This window comes from Lampetra planeri, chromosome 33, assembly GCF_965212315.1.
Source record: "Lampetra planeri chromosome 33, kcLamPlan1.2.h2, whole genome shotgun sequence".
In the NCBI taxonomy this organism is placed as follows: Eukaryota; Metazoa; Chordata; class Hyperoartia; order Petromyzontiformes; family Petromyzontidae; genus Lampetra; species Lampetra planeri.
In genome coordinates, this window is record NC_136139.1 from 9,233,404 (window position 1) to 9,249,197 (window position 15,794).

Below are 15,794 nucleotides of genomic sequence, written 5' to 3' on the forward strand. Positions count from 1 at the left end.
AGCGCGCTTCGAACACCCTCCACTCCTGCGCGTCAAGGTCACGCTGCTCAGCAACAGAGAGGAGGGAGGGGAGTTGTTGACATGGCAAGGGAGGGGGGGGGACCTTTAGATCCTCTCCAGGGGCTACTGCGTGACTTGGGGTTTCCCAAGGGATCTACGCGGGGGGGGGGGGAGTCGAAGGAGGGGGGGGTTGGGGTGGAGGGGAGAGAGTGGGGGGAGGGGTGGTGGGAAATGGTCACGACTCGCTCAGTGATTGATTGCGCAAAAAAAAAGGGAGCGGAAATTAAAGGATGACCCCTTCATTGTGACCACTCTAGGACACGGCAACAGCGCACGTGCACATGGCGATTCGTGCAAAGACAAAGCCGGAACGGTACACGAGGGGGTGGGTGGCCAGCACCACGCCCGGCCGCCTTTGTCTCTCTTTAGCGGCGATGTTTACACACTGTACCAAATACTCATTTGAGGCTGGGTCGAGCTAGGGGAAGCCCTGAACCGGTTCAGATGACTGTCACTGGTGTTGGTCGTGAGCGGGAATCGATCTCGGGTCGCATGTTCGTGATAAACGTGTGTTTAGAGTATTTGGCTGCTAATATAAATAGCCACGTGATAAGTCACTTTCGTTGAGCTCTCATTTGTGATAGCCAGGCCGCGTCTGAACATAGCTCAGTGGGCCTTACCTGGTAAATAAAAAAATTTCGTTTGTACAGAATGCTAACCGCCGTGCCACCGCTCCCCACAGGGATACATTCATATACATAAGTGCACACGCAGAGATACTTATAGATACAAGGCAAGATCCCCCGTATAGTCTTAACAGAATGTTGGGGCAAGTGCTGCTAGCGAGCAACTATGGAGGCCAGAACAGCACACGAGGGGGGTGGGGTGGCCAGCAACCACGCCCGGCCGCGTTTGTCTCCCTACTGGCGATGTCTTACGCACCACACCAGGTACTCATTTGAGACTGAATCGACCTAGGGGAGGCCCAGGACCGGTTTAGAAAATCGTCATTAATATTGGCCGTAAGCGGGAATCGAACTCGGGTCGCCAGGTTCGCAGCGCAGCACACTTACCACTACACTACGGCTCCCCGTAGACGTGGGCGTGTTCACATACACAGGGATGCCATACACACAGGCCGATATCATAAAACCATGATATTTGGGGAGACAAAGATCTGATTGATTGCATCGACGATGCAAAACGGCGACGCACGCCTGTGAGTCTACGTGTGCGGCACTGCTCTTTGTTTGCGTTGAGTTGGGGTGGGGGACCCCACAATGTATATGGAGTGCCCATGCCAATAACAGCTGGCATTGGTTTTTAACGAAACGTGAAGATGACGACGCTGCCTGCTGCTGATGAGAGCCAGGCAGAGGTTGAAACCGGTGCCAGACTCCAACAACAGGTGGCTGATAGGACTCATGTTTTCATTATTCTTACGTTGGAGACAGTCTGCAGTTTTGCCTACATTTGTTTCAACCATGCATAGGCGCACGTGCAGATGGACACGTGCATACGTGGGAATATATACATGCGGAAGCGTACGGACGGTCACACGTCGGAGAGAAAGCATGCCTACATTTGCGTGTATATGTATATAAGCCCACATCTGTACGCATGGCAGCTTCACGTAGCTTTGTGTCATTTACCTACACGAGCGTGCACAGTGTGTTTTGCATACGGCACCATCGCATACATTTTGCTTGCATGTATGAAAATACAGGGAACCAGGCAACACGCTTGAACACAGAAATCAGATGCACAAAACGAAGACCGCATACACTTGCATTGGCACGTACAGCCAAAACATGCCCGGGTAATGCAGTGGGGCAGTGGTTGGCACACTTGGCCATGAACCCAGCTAGCAGAGTTCAACTCTCGGCTACGGGCAACTTCAGTGGTGAGTGACATCTCTGAACTGGTCCGGCGTTTCCACACCCCCCCCCTCCTCGACCTACCCATTTAATACTCTAAGGCTCTTTCGGTAAAGTCACGTAGGTAAGACATAAATAAATAATAAAATACTTGCAATTAATAATAGAAATAAAATCATAAATCACGACGTTTCGGAGGCAACACAAGCTTCCTTCATCGGGTGTAAAAAGGCACAGCAAAATAACTGTAGTGAGACTTAATTTGTGATGGGACATTGTTATACTGTATAAGTGTATAGGGTAAGAGGAGGGGGGAGGAGCCAAGGAGGACGGGTGCAGGGTGGGGGGGGGTCCCCGTTCTCCTTGGCTCCTCCCCCCTCCTCTTACCCTATATATCAATTTCCCATAACAAATACTCCCACTACAGTTATTTCGCTGCGCCTTTTTGCACCCGACGAAGGAAGCTTGTGTTGCCTCCGAAACGTCGTGATTTAGTATTTTATTTGTATTATTATAAAGAAATTATTTATTATTTATTTATTTTTCACCAACGTGACTTTACCGGAAAAACCTAAGAGTATGAATCCTTGCAGTCACGAAAGCTTCACATCTAGAAGTACCCATTTAATAACCAGCGTGGTGAAGTATAGTCAAACCCTGCTAATTGCACGGCATGCGGGAAGAGACCTCATCGAGCAGTGGATTGACAGACTGGCTGTACACATGCATAGACAGTGTACGGCGGTGATAGCCACCACAATGCGTGTGCCAGGCTAGGTGCACTTTAGGATGGCACATGTACATACAAAGACAAAGATCCCCCGTATAGCCTAAACAGACTGTTGAGGCAAGTGCTGTTAGCGAGCACCAATGAAAGCCGGAACGGCACACGAGGGGGATGGGTGGACAGCACCACGCCCGGCCGCCTTTGTCTCCCCAGCGGCGATGTCACAAACCACACAAGGTACTCATTCGAGGCTGAGTCGACCTAGGAGGGGATGCCCAGGACTGCTTCAGATAATCGCCAATGGGTTGTTGGTGGCCGCGAGAGCGGGAACCGAACTCGGTTCGCCGGGTGTGTTCGCCGGGTGTGCGTGGCCCACGCCCCCCCCCCCCCCCCCCCCCGTGTACCCAGTCCTGGACTCGAACCCCCAGAGTCTGAGCTCAGGGGGCACGAGGAGGAGGAGGAAGAGTGGGAGGGGGAGGACGCTGCCATCTCTCGCTGGCAGCGTTTCCTGTTTTTCAAGCGGCGGTTTCCGTCTCGCGTGGCCGAGGGTTTCCCCTGGCAGCTCGCACAGCGTCACGGGCAACTGCAGCTACGCCGCGGTGGCTGATGGGAGATGTTAACTACCTCGCCTGGTGTGCAGGAGGTCGTGGGTTCGGATCCTGACCCTGACGCCTGCTGCTGTATATTTGGAGTTTGCGTCTCTCTCTCTCTCTCATCATCATCACGGTGGCTAGGAGATGTTGACTATCTCGCCTGGTATGCAGGAGGTCGTGGGTTCGGATCCCGACCCTGACGCCTGCTGTATATTTGGAGTCTGCGTCTATCTCTCTCATTATCATCACCACAGTGGCTAGGAGATGTTAACTACCTCGCCTGGTGTGCAGGAGGTCGTGGGTTCGGATCCTGACCCTGACGCCTGCTGTATATTTGGAGTTTGAGTCTCTCTCTCTAATCATCATCACGGTGGCTTGGAGATGTTAACTACCTCGCCTGGTGTGCAGGAAATTGTGGGTTCGGATCCTGACCATGACGCCTGCTGTATATTTGGAGTTTGCGTCTCTCTCTCTCTCATCATCATCACGGTGGCTAGGAGATGGTGACTACTTCGCCTGGTGTGCAGGAGGTCGTGAGTTCGGATCCTGACACTGACGCCTGCTGTATATTTGGAGTCTGCGTCTCTCTCTCTCATCATCATCATCAAGGTGGCTAGGAGATGGTGACTACTTCGCCTGGTGTGCAGGAGGTCGTGCGTTCGGATCCTGACCCTGACGCCTGCTGTATATTTGGAGTTTGCATGCCTTTCTCTCTCTCTCCGTGGTAGCGTGGATTTTTCTCCGGGTCCTCCGGTTTTTTTGTCCTCCACATTTACAATCAAAGTGCCTTCGGAGTACGTGCCTGCTATGAATGTCCACGTGATAATCCGCCACTTCGTCGAGCTCGCATTTGTGGCCACGTCGCGTCTGACAAAGAGCTGTGCTGCTCACTGGGCCTCACCGGGTCAAATCAAAACAAATAGTTTTAGTTGTTTTCGTGTTGAACCGCCAAGCCCAGTTACTGCCACGTCTAAAGGGGTTACCGCTGAGTTCAGCATAACGGAAGGTCAGGCTTAGGGTCAGGGTTCAGGTCAGGGTCAGGGTTTAGGCCAGGGTTAGGGTCAGAGTTCAGGCCAGGGTTAGGGTCGGAGTTCAGGCCAGGGTTAGGGTCAGAGTTCAGGCCAGGGTTAGGGTCAGAGTTCAGGCCAGGGTTAGGGTCAGGGTTAGGGTCAGGGTTCAGGTCAGGGTTAGGGTCAGAGTTCAAGCCAGGGTTAGGGTCAGAGTTCAGGTCAGGCTTAGGGTCAGGGTTCAGGTCATGGTTAGGGTTCAGGCCAGGGTTAGGGTCAGAGTTCAGGCCAGGGTTAGGGTCAGGGTTCAGGTCAGAGTTAGGGTCAAAGTTCAGGCCAGGGTTAGGGTCAGGGTATGTACACCGCCACGGGCTCACCGTCGAGTTTAGGGCATAGGTGTTGTTTGCGAACGCCTATTAAGGTCGGCACGGTGGGACATCGAGAGGTTAAGTGGCCAACACCACCCCCGGCCGCCTTTGTCTCCCGTGGCGATGTTTACACAGCGCACCTATATGCAGGCGCACGCAGGAGGGCCGTTAAAGCAAACAGACGTGCATTAGAGCCTTTGTATGGGTTTAAACTTTCTCTTGAAAGTGATTGACCACCGCTGGTGCATGAGACACAGGGCAAATATTTGTGTCCTCCATCATCATTATCACTCTCATCCATCGCTCATCGTCATCATCCCCAATCCATCTCCATCAGGATGGAGCGGTGGCGCAGGTGGTTTACACACTGCTGCTATTGCTATGGTGAAAGTCAACAGCTGCTAAGGTACCCTTGCTGCTTGCTGCTACTCCTACTGATACTGATACAGCTGCTGACAATGGCTGCTGTCACTGCTCCTACTAAGAACAAGCTATTGCTGCTGCAACAGCCACTACTGCCACTACTGCTGCTGCAACAGCCACTACACTCCCTGCTGCTACTGCTGTTACACTCTCTGCTGCTACTGCTGCTACACTCCCTGCTACTACTGCTGCTACAACAGCCGCTATGCTCACTGCTGCTACTGCTGCTACACTCCCTGCTGCTACAACAGCTGCTATTGCTGCTACACTCTCTGCTGCTACACTCCCTGCTGCTACTGCTGCTACACTCTCTGCTGCTACACTCCCTGCTGCTACTGCTGCTACACTCCCTGCTGCTACAACAGCTGCTACTGCTGCTATACTCTCTGCTGCTACAACAGCTGCTATTGCTGCTACACTCTCTGCTGCTACACTCCCTGCTGCTACTGCTGCTACACTCTCTGCTGCTACACTCCCTGCTGCTACTGCTGCTACACTCCCTGCTGCTACAACAGCTGCTACTGCTGCTACACTCTCTGCTGCTACACTCCCTGCTGCTACTGCTGCTACACTCCCTGCTGCTACAACAGCTGCTACTGCTGCTACACTCTCTGCTGCTACACTCCCTGCTGCTACTGCTGCTACACTCCCTGCTGCTACAACAGCTGCTACTGCTGCTACACTCTCTGCTGCTACACTCCCTGCTGCTACTGCTGCTACACTCCCTGCTGCTACAACAGCTGCTATTGCTGCTACACTCTCTGCTGCTACACTCCCTGCTGCTACAACAGCTGCTACTGCTGCTACACTCTCTGCTGCTACACTCCCTGCTGCGACTGCTGCTGCTGTTTGTGCATCAGCCCGGGCCTCCGCTGCGCGTGCTTCTCTCTCGCCTTTCGACTCCAGATAAGCGCGCGCCCAGTGGAAAAATCCGAGTGGGGGTGGAGGAGGGGGGGACCCCGATAAGGGGGTTCCGATAAGAGGAACCGCAGAGCGGGACCCGTGGAGGGGGGGGGGGTGCGGATTTACCCCCCCCCCCCCACCAGCTTAGCCTACCCCCGCCCCCGTCACTTCTACTCACCACCCACGCCAACCCCCCCCCCCCATCACTTCTCTCAAGCGCAAACGTCTCAACCCCCCCACCCCCCACTTTATTTTCGTCCCCCCCCCCATCTCGCCACCACGGGGTGCTGTTGCGTGGGTGTGTGTAATATGATCTTACAATGTGTGTAATATTTGAGCGCGGTATTCTTCACGAATTTTAAGAGGCTGGGTGTGTGTGGGGGGGGCACTTTCGACGATAAGAAATCATCAGCGTGAGGACCGCCACGCATTTGAAGCCATTGGTGGTGGGAGAGGAGGGGGGGATTGACAGCAGCACGATGATGATGATGGGGGTGCAACCAGCGGTCACACGAAAGGCCACCCGGAGGAGCTTCCAGTGGCTTGCAATGAAGAGCGACGCTTTTCGCGCACAACCCTTGCATATGAAGCGATAAGAAGAGGTGGTAGCCTACGCTTTGTTTTTTTCGGTAAAGTCACGTAGGTAAAAAAAATTAATAAAATAAATTAAAACAACTAAATTAAATCGCGACGTTTCGGGCACAACACAAGCGTCCGTCATCAGGTGGGAAAGCATGGCCTACTGCTGATGCAGACTGGCAATAAAAAACAGCTGTTCATACACCAAATGGATACCTTTTGCAAGGAATCCAGTCTGCATTAACCGCGCATACTTGTGGTGAACATGCAACAAAAAAACGTGCTCTTATAATTAATCATATGCATTGTCTTTCAAACTGATTGGCCTACACTGGAGACATCCTTTTTCGTGGCCTTGTTTCACCAGTGTTGGACCAGAGAGCGCCAAAAGGTATCAAAGTATTCATATCTCGGTTTGAGCAATTAAAATCTTTACTTTGACATTAGCAAAAAAAAAGGGTCCCATGACAGAGCTCTTGCATAGTTTGACTTCAGAATGTTCTAGAATTTGTCTTGAGATCCGTACAAACAAAAGGCCACCACCGCGATGCCGCCTCTGCGATGGGGCTTGCTCCGAGGGCGTTCATCCACCCGCCCATGTGTGGCCAGAGGCGATCTCGTCGTGAAACTTGTCCCCCCGCTGTGTTTCGTCAAAAATAACAACAATCTCACCACGGTGGCCAGGAGATGTTAACTACCTCGCCAGGTCTACAGGAGGCCTTGGCTTCGATCCTGACCCCTGACGCCTGCTGTACATTTGGAGTCTGCGTGTCTCTCTCTCATCATCATCACGGTGGCTAGGCGATGTTAACTACCTCGCTAGGTATACAGGAGGTTGTGGGTTCGATCCCGACCCCTGACGCCTGCTGCTGTATATTTGGAGTGTGCGGTGTCTCTCTCCCTCGTGGTCGCATGGATTTTTCTCCGGGTCCTCCGGCCTTCCTGAGACCAGCTTCAGGGGGGGGTGCTCCTGCGAGCAAGGTCACCGAAGCTAAGCAGGGACTTTGAGCCTGGAGTAGTGATTGGATGGGGGCATCCACCACCACGGATAACAGGTGCTATAGGCTGCTGCTGCTGCTGTGGGGCTACGTTGTGGGCAGCAGAGGGCAGTTCAGTGCCTATGCTTGGGAATAGATGTACTTGTGCTATTTGAACTTCATACTTTATTTCTATTTATGTTTTTCGATATTTCCTATACTTTGCACACCAATCGTGTTGTATTGCTTGTTGCTGTAAGTTTCTGACCCCGTTGCCCCTACTGGAACATCTGTGGAAAAAGAGCTTCATAGTTCATCGGATTTCTCCAGGATACATAAAAATTTCGTTTCTGACATTGGTGTATTGCACTTGTGCTTTGACGTCTATGTCCCTCTGTTTCACAGTCCACACTGACCAGCGTGGTGAAGTATGTTCAAATAACCACCCACGACCCGCATGGCCACTAGAGGCCCTCATCCAGCAGTGGATTAACAACGGTAATCCAAGGTGCGTTTAACTTAGATCCCCTTACACCTGTAGCTCGTGCAGGTGTGCAGAAGATCCATCCCCCGAAACGTCACCAATCATCGAGGGTGTTTCCTTTTAAGGGCGCAGTTAACAACGACGAATGTGTTGTCGAGTGTTGTTGTTAATTTCGCTTGGGCACCACTGCCAACCCAACAGCAGTAGCAGCAATGAGCAAAACAAAACATAAGTGATATGATTAACAGCGATCTTGCGTTGGTGCAGTGCCAAACTAAGTTTGATCGTGAGCCCGGGGCTGTTATAGTTTTGGAGGTGCTGCTGCTCTTTGTAAATGCATTTCCTATTGTGGCTGTTGTTGTTGTTGGTGGTGGTGTTGAATGGGCTTTGTCTGGTAGGGTGGGGATGGTTTAGTGGTATTTGTACAATAGAACCCCTGACTTGAAGCTTTCGTGACTGCAGGAATTCATATTCTTTGGGTCTTTCGGTAATGTCACGTAGATAGGTTCAAGGAAAATAACAAACAATAACATATATAATAAATGTTTTTTGTTATTTTCTTTGAACCTATCTACGTGACTTTACCGAAAAACCCAAAGAATGGTAGAACTCCTCTTAATTACCACCCCTATTACCGACTAATCGCTTAACGACGGGCCTCCATAGAGCCAATGTGTAGTGTATAGCGTAGTGTATAGTAGTATAGTGTATAGTGTAGTGTATAGTAGTGTAGTGTGTAGTAGTGTAGTGTACAGTGTAGTGTGTAGTAGTGTAGTGTACAGTGTAGTGTATAGTAGTGTAGTGTATAGTAGTGTCGTGTATAGTAGTGTAGTGTATAGTGTAGTGTATAGTAGTGTAGTGTATAGTGTAGTGTATAGTAGTGTAGTGTATAGTGTAGTATATAGCAGTGTAGTGTATAGTGTAGTGTATAGTATATAGTAGTGTAGTGTATAGTAGTGTAGTGTATAGTAGTCTAGTGTATAGTGTAGTGTATAGTAGTGCAGTGTATAGTGTAGTGTATAATAGTGTATAGTGTAGTGTATAGTAGTGTATAGTGTAGTGTATAGTAGTGTAGTGTATAGTAGTGTAGTGCATAGTGTAGTGTATAGTGTATAGTAGTGTAGTGTATAGTAGTGTATAGTGTAGTGTATAGTAGTGTAGTGTACAGTGTAGTGTATAGTAGTGTAGTGTACAGTGTAGTGTATAGTAGTGTAGTGTATAGTAGTATAGTGCATAGTGTAGTGTATAGTAGTGTAGTGTATAGTAGTGTAGTGTATAGTGTACAGTGTAGTGTATAGTAGTGTAGTGCATAGTGTAGTGCATAGTAGTGTAGTGTATAGTGTAGTGTATAGTAGTGTAGTGTATAGTAGTGTAGTGTATAGTGTAATGTATAGTAGTGTAGTGTATAGTGTAGTGTATAATAGTGTAGTGCATAGTGTAATGTATAGTAGTGTAGTGCATAGTGTAGTGTATAGTAGTGTAGTGTATAGTAGTGTAGTGTACAGTGTAGTGTATAGTAGTGTAGTACATAGTGTAGTGTATAGTACGACGGACCTCCATAGAGCCCAATGTGTTCGCCAACCGACCATTCCCCTGTTAACGTTGGGCTGTTGTAGGTATAGTAAATATTAATTAATGCATCGATTAACCGCGTTTCTGTTAATAGTATGTGTTTATAATGTTGTGAGGATCTTTAGATATTAATATCCATTGTTTAAACATTATAAAGTACGTTTTTTGGGTAAAAAAGGGGGTAACCTTCGATGCTATCGGAACAAATAAAGCCTTTAACATGCATCTCCGATACTCGCTCAACGACCAAATCACTTAACGACCCAATTCATGGAACCAATCACCGTCGTTAAGCGGGGTTCTACTGTGTGTTTGGGTGATTTGTTTAACTTTCTTGTACTTTGCACTGCTGTCGTATTTTTGCACTGTTTGTTGTTGGAAAGTTCTTGCCCGCCACCCCGACTGAACATCTGTGAAAAGCGCAGCTTCACAGATCATCGGATTCCTCTGGTGTAAATAAACACATTGTCCTGCGGAGGGAGCTGGTAGGAACGTTGGGTTGCTCGGTCAATGGCCTGCAGGGTCAACGGCGGCGTGGTGGATTCCGCAAATATGCCCGACTGTGATACCGCGCAGAGAAAAGCCAGTGGCGTCGTTTCAAGTGCAGAGCTGCACGTGATTCTGCAATTATTAGTAGTAGTAGCATTATTGTTGTTGTTGTTGTCAACGAACGCAACTGCTGCAACGGTGGTCGAGACTAGCCACGGAGTGCCGGTCAAAGGGAGGGAAAAAACACGACGCTCAAGAAGGACGTACGTCCACCCAGTGCCGGATTAAGCTAGTGCGGGGCCTGTAGCATATGTTGTTATAAAGGGGCACTAAATACCAACAACAAAAAAGCACGTAAATATTAAAACGCAAATTTGTAACTTCCATAGTAGGGTAATTGTATTTTTGCATTTGCTATACAGCCAGATAATACCACAAATCGCTAACCTTAAACACCCAATCGCTCATAAAAGTCGAAGGCGGTATAGTACTATAGTAATAGAGCAAGTGCAGAATCACTGAACCGGAATTGATCGCTTGAAAGCGTTTAGCGCGGGGCCCTTGAAAGTGCGGGGACCGTAGCAGGTATAGCGACTTGTGCTACCGGATGGGGTGGACTCTTGAGGCCTTCATCTAGCAGTGGATAGATCGTGGACCGATAATGACGTTGAAATAATAATGATGTTAATAATATTATTTATTTAACAAGGGAAGATGTGGTAATTGGAGCCACGTGTGCGGCGGGGGGTGGGGGGGAAACCAAAGTGCCCGGAGAAAACCCACCGGTGCATTCGAGGGGACATTGCTCGTCAAGGTGGGTGCATCTTCTTGGTTCTTTCGGTAAAGTCACGTAAAATGGAAATAAAAAAATAATAAAAATAAAACATAATAAAATAATTCTCACGACGTTTCGGCCACAAAGCAAGCAGCCGTCCTCATTCTACGTGACTTTACCGAAAGAACCAAGAAGATGAATCCTTGCAGTCACGAAAGCTTTAAATCGAAATTTAAGGTGGGTGCAGTTGCACGTACCCACTTGCTGTGCTGTCATCTCATAGATCAGTGCGGTTCTTTACTGAAGTCTGCACTCCCCCCCCCCCCCCCTTTGGTTCTCTGAAAGGGAATCTCGCAGCCCCAGGGGATGCGTGGACCCCGAAGGTCAAGAACCACCAACTTCTTGAGCAATTGCTTTGTGTGTGTTGGTTTGTTGTCCTTTCCCCGCGCCTCCGATTAGCACGGTTGGCTACGTACGGTGCGAAAGAAGTTCAACATACAAAGGCCACGACGCAATGTGGTGGTCAATAGACGCTGCAGGGAAGACGTACCCCCTGCCATATGAATGTGGAATGTCCATCACTGACGCTGTGCCAACAAAGGAGATGCACACACACATACATATACACACGCACACGTGTACAAAGATCCACCGTGTAGGCTTAAAGACTGTTCGGGAAAGTCCTATTAGCGATGGCCGATAAATCAGCCGTGCGAGAAACACGCCTTGCGAACCAACCCCCGGCCGCCTTTGTCTCCCCATTGCTGATGTCTGCGCACCGTAACCAAGTACTGTACTCATTTATGGCTGAGTCGCCCTAGGGGAGGCCACGGACCGGTTCAGTTATCATCATCATCCGCCGCTGAGATGTTAGCCGTGGCTGGGCAGCGCACTTGGACTGGGCGTTGTCGCGTAACGCGGTGCGCTAACCACTGCGCCACTACTCCCAAAACACAACAACAGCCGCCATTCGCCAATGCGTGCCGGTGACGTCACAACAGCTCTCGTGCCAGGCTAGGTTGCCCCTTTTTTGGGGCCACGTGGAAATGTCGTCATAGGCTCGCTGGCACACAAAAAGAAGGTCAGGGGACAGAGCCAGCTAACAGGGTATGTTGTCAATCCACTGCTGGATGCCACTGCTGAATGAGGACCTCCCTAAGCCGCAGGGGGTTATCTGAAGCACACTTCCCCACGCTGGTCTGTGTGGTATCGGTAGGCACAGCAGAACCGCGTGGTGACTTCGTTCATTCGGGTTAACTGAGACGACTGCGCCGCTGTTGTTGCTGGATTCTCCAGAAGCAACAGGCAATGGCTGCGGCTCGGCCACGTGGAAATTAGATAAAGACAAAGATCCCCCACACACACCCCGCAAAGCCTAACACCGGCTGTTGGGGGCAAGTGCTGTTCGCGAGTAGCAGCACCTGTGAGGGCCGGCACTGTGGCACACGAGGTGGTGGCTGGCAAACGCCAAACCGGGCCACATTTGTCCAACAAGCGTCGATGTTTACACACCGCGCCAGGTAACGTATTTAAGGTTGAGTTGACCTAGGGGGAGACGTAGAACCGGTTCAAACACGTCACGTGAAATAGCAATGAAGACAAAGATACCCCGTATAGCCTTAACATCATACACTTGGGGCAAGTGCTGTCAGCGAGCACCTATGAAGGCCGGCAGTGTGGCACACGAATAGGTGGCTGGGTGGCCAACACCACGCCCGGCCGCCTTTGTCTCCCCAGTGGCGATGGTCACACATCGCACCAGAAACGCATTACTCATCTGAGCCCGAGTCGCACCTCCGATGAGCACGTTTGACCACGCACGGCCTCGTAAAAAGAATCCCAGCAGACACAAACCCGGGGGCCGCGCTTCAAGTAAGAATTCGTCCACGCGCACACGAAACACACCAAAATCCCTCCTCACCGTGGGTCGCTTGTTCGGCTCTCCATTGGCCGCCTTCCTCTGGCCCTGTCCTTCAGCCCCCGGCCACTCTTGACCTCCTCCTCCTCCTCCCTCGGACTCCTCGCACGACGAGGACAGAAGTCCGTCGGATGAGGACGCCGAGTGGACGCGCTGCGGAGACGGGGACCGGCTCGCGGCCACGTCCGCGGGACTCAATCCGCGCGTCTCCGCCGCAGCCGCGAATCCCACGGCCCCGTCCGACGAACTCGCCGCCTCGTTCGAGTCCGACTCACGGCGATCGCTCTCGTGCTCGGTCACGGTGACCACCGGGAGGGGTCCCGACCCACCGTTCATCTCCTCCCGGGAGGAGACCCCCCGCTCGTCCGTGCTGGTGGCGGTGGCCGTCTGCGGATGGCGATCCTCCTTGATCTTCTTCTTGCACCGCGAGACGGATCCGGGGCTGGCTTGGTGGCGATGGACTTTGATCCTGCTGCTGCTGGTGCTGCTGCTGCTGCTGGTGCCGCTGCTGCTGCTGCTGGTGATCATGCTCACCTCTTCCGATGGCGCCGTTGCCTCCTGCCCGGATCCATTCTCCGTCGTGCACAACCGATCCAGGCCGAGGGTATTGCGCGCGTCCGAGGTGCCGCTGCCGATGGCAGGTGGCTGCCCTGCCACGCGGTCGCCGCTCTGCCGCCTGCCGGTCTCACGTGCTCCGGCGATGTCCGCTAAGACACTCACACCGCCACCGCCGCCACCGCAAATGTCAGGGGTCGGGTTCGACTCGAGATTCAGGTCTCCTCCTCCTCCTCCCCCCTCCTCCATCTGACTGCCGCTGCCGCCGTGGGTGGAGTCCACCCCAGGGAATCCGCCGGTTTCGCTTGGACGGACCCCCATGGCGTGGTCTCCCCTAGACCTCGTGGTTTCCTCCTCCTCCACCACCTCCACTTCCACCTCTTCCTCCACTTCTTCTTTCTCCTCCTCCGCCGCCGCCTCCGAGCGCGCGCTCACAGACCTCGTCTCCATGCCGGCCGCACAGCCATTCCGCGGTGGCAGCGCTTCTTGCGACCTGGGGCGAGCGGAGCGAACTGGAGTCCGTGCCGCGCTGCTGATGATGATGATGCTGATGATGATGCTGCTGATGATGATGCTGCTGATGATGATGCAATATACAGCACTCGATGCTGCTGCTGATGATGCTGACGATGATGCAAGTGACAGTACTCGATCCTGCAACTGGCGGTGATGATGATGCTGATAATGATGGCAATAAAGCAATCTACGTGATTCTGCTACTACTGATGATGACACGTCAGATTCTGTGTTGAGTAGACGACATCTACTTGATACAATTGATGTGACGGTGGCTTCTGCCGATACTGCTGCCGACAAAGATGCGTCTCTACCGTGCGCGAAATGTGTTTGGTAGTTCACGTCTCCCAGTCACCTGCTCCAAAACCAAGCGTGCAACCCCCCGATGACTCCGCTGCTACGAGGTGCTGATGCCGATATTGACGCCAGTAGAGCTGCTGCCGATGCTGATGATGATGCTGATGCTGCTGCTGATGATGATGCTGCTGATGATGATGCTGCTGCTGATGATGATGCTGATGCTGCTGCTGATGATGCTGCTGCTGCTGATAATGCTGCTGCTGATGATGCTGATGATGAGAGCTAGGCGGGCGGCTCTATGGTTCCGCAGCGAGAGAGCGACGGGTCCCCGACGCACGGGCGCGCTGAGATCGCTGCTGCCCGTCGGGGAACCACTCGGCACGAGCAGAGGGGCACGGCGACGTCGAGTCTTGCGGGAGTCGACGGTGCAGGCTGCGTGCGACACAGCGAGAGAGGCGGACGAGACAGAGTCGGAGGGAGAGATGAGAGAGAGATGAGAGAGAGAAGAGGGAGACTTGTTCCGGCTGGAGAGCGCGCGCAGCACCGCAGACGCTCGCGTGTGCGCCGCGCAGAGGAGCGACCCTTTAAGGGGATCCCCCCGGCGACGTCGTCATCGGGGCGAACCTCGCGCGTCACTCGAGCGGTTTTACATATACAGTGCGCGTGTGTGTTAGTGCCCGTGTGTTTGTGTGTGCGCGTGTGTGTGCGTGTGTGTGTGTCTGTGTGTGTGTGTGTGTCTGTGTGTGCGTGTGTGTGTGTGCGCGCGGGCGTGCGCGTTTGTGCCCGTGTGTGTATGTGCGAGTGTGTGCGCGCCCGTGTGTATGTGTGTGTGGGGAGCGGTGGTGTAGCGGTTAGCGCTACGCTGCGAACCGAGTTCGATTCGCCGCTCATGGTTAACACCAGTGACGGATTATCTGAACCGGTCCTGGGCCTCCCCTAGGTCGACTCAGCCTCAAATGAGTACCTGGTGCGATGACAAAGGCGGCCGGGCGTGGTGTTGGCCACCCAACCCTGGTGTGCCGTGCCGGCCTTAATAGGTGCTCGCTAACAGCACTTGCCCCTACAGTCTAAGGCTACACGGGGGATCTTTGTCTGTGTGTGCGCGTGTTGTCTGTCTGTCTAGGGAGTGGAGGCGCAGCGGTTAGCGCGGCCGCGCGCGCTGTGAACCCCCTTCAACCCGAGTTCGATTCGCCCGCTCACGGTCGCCAGCGCCAGTGACGGATTATCTGAACCGGTCCTGGGCCTCCCCTAGGTCGACTAAGCCATAAATGACTACATGGTGCGGTGTGTAAACATTAGCACTGGGAAGACAAAGGCGACCGGGCGTGGTGCTGGCCACCCACCCAGCTGTCCGGGCTCGGAGCGCAGTGCGTGAACCATGACAAATACAAAGATCCCCCGTATAGCATTAACACACTGTTGGGGCAAGTGCTGTTCGCGAGCACCTGTGAAGGCCGTCACGGCCTTCACAAGCGTCCCTGGTGGGTGGCCGTGAGCGGGAATGGAATCCGGGTCGCTGGGTTTTACAAGCTGAGCGCGCTCACCACTGCGCCACCGCTCCCCACGCACACGGTCACGCAGTGGGGCTTTCCTGGGTGGGATAATTATTTTATTATTTTTTTAAATACGTTTCCAGAACATTCCCGATCTCGTCAGTTCTCGGACCCTACGCAGGCCAGTGCAGCAAAAATCCATTGTTGTACTGTACTTCTAAACCCCTTTCTTCTTCTT

The 15,794-nt window shown here is 52.4% G+C and overlaps 1 protein-coding gene across 1 annotated transcript in view; it reads right to left on the bottom strand.

The window, feature by feature from the left end:
* The window catches only part of LOC144729763 (uncharacterized), a 41,598-nt gene extending 26,946 nt beyond the window's left edge, over positions 1–14,652 (bottom strand). Inside the window, exon 1 of the mRNA XM_078610231.1 lies at positions 12,696–14,652. Within this exon, the coding sequence (XP_078466357.1) occupies positions 12,696–13,697 (1,002 nt within the window). The 5' untranslated portion in view covers positions 13,698–14,652. The remainder of the gene's footprint in view (positions 1–12,695) is intronic.
* Positions 14,653–15,794: the final 1,142 nt, after the last annotated feature.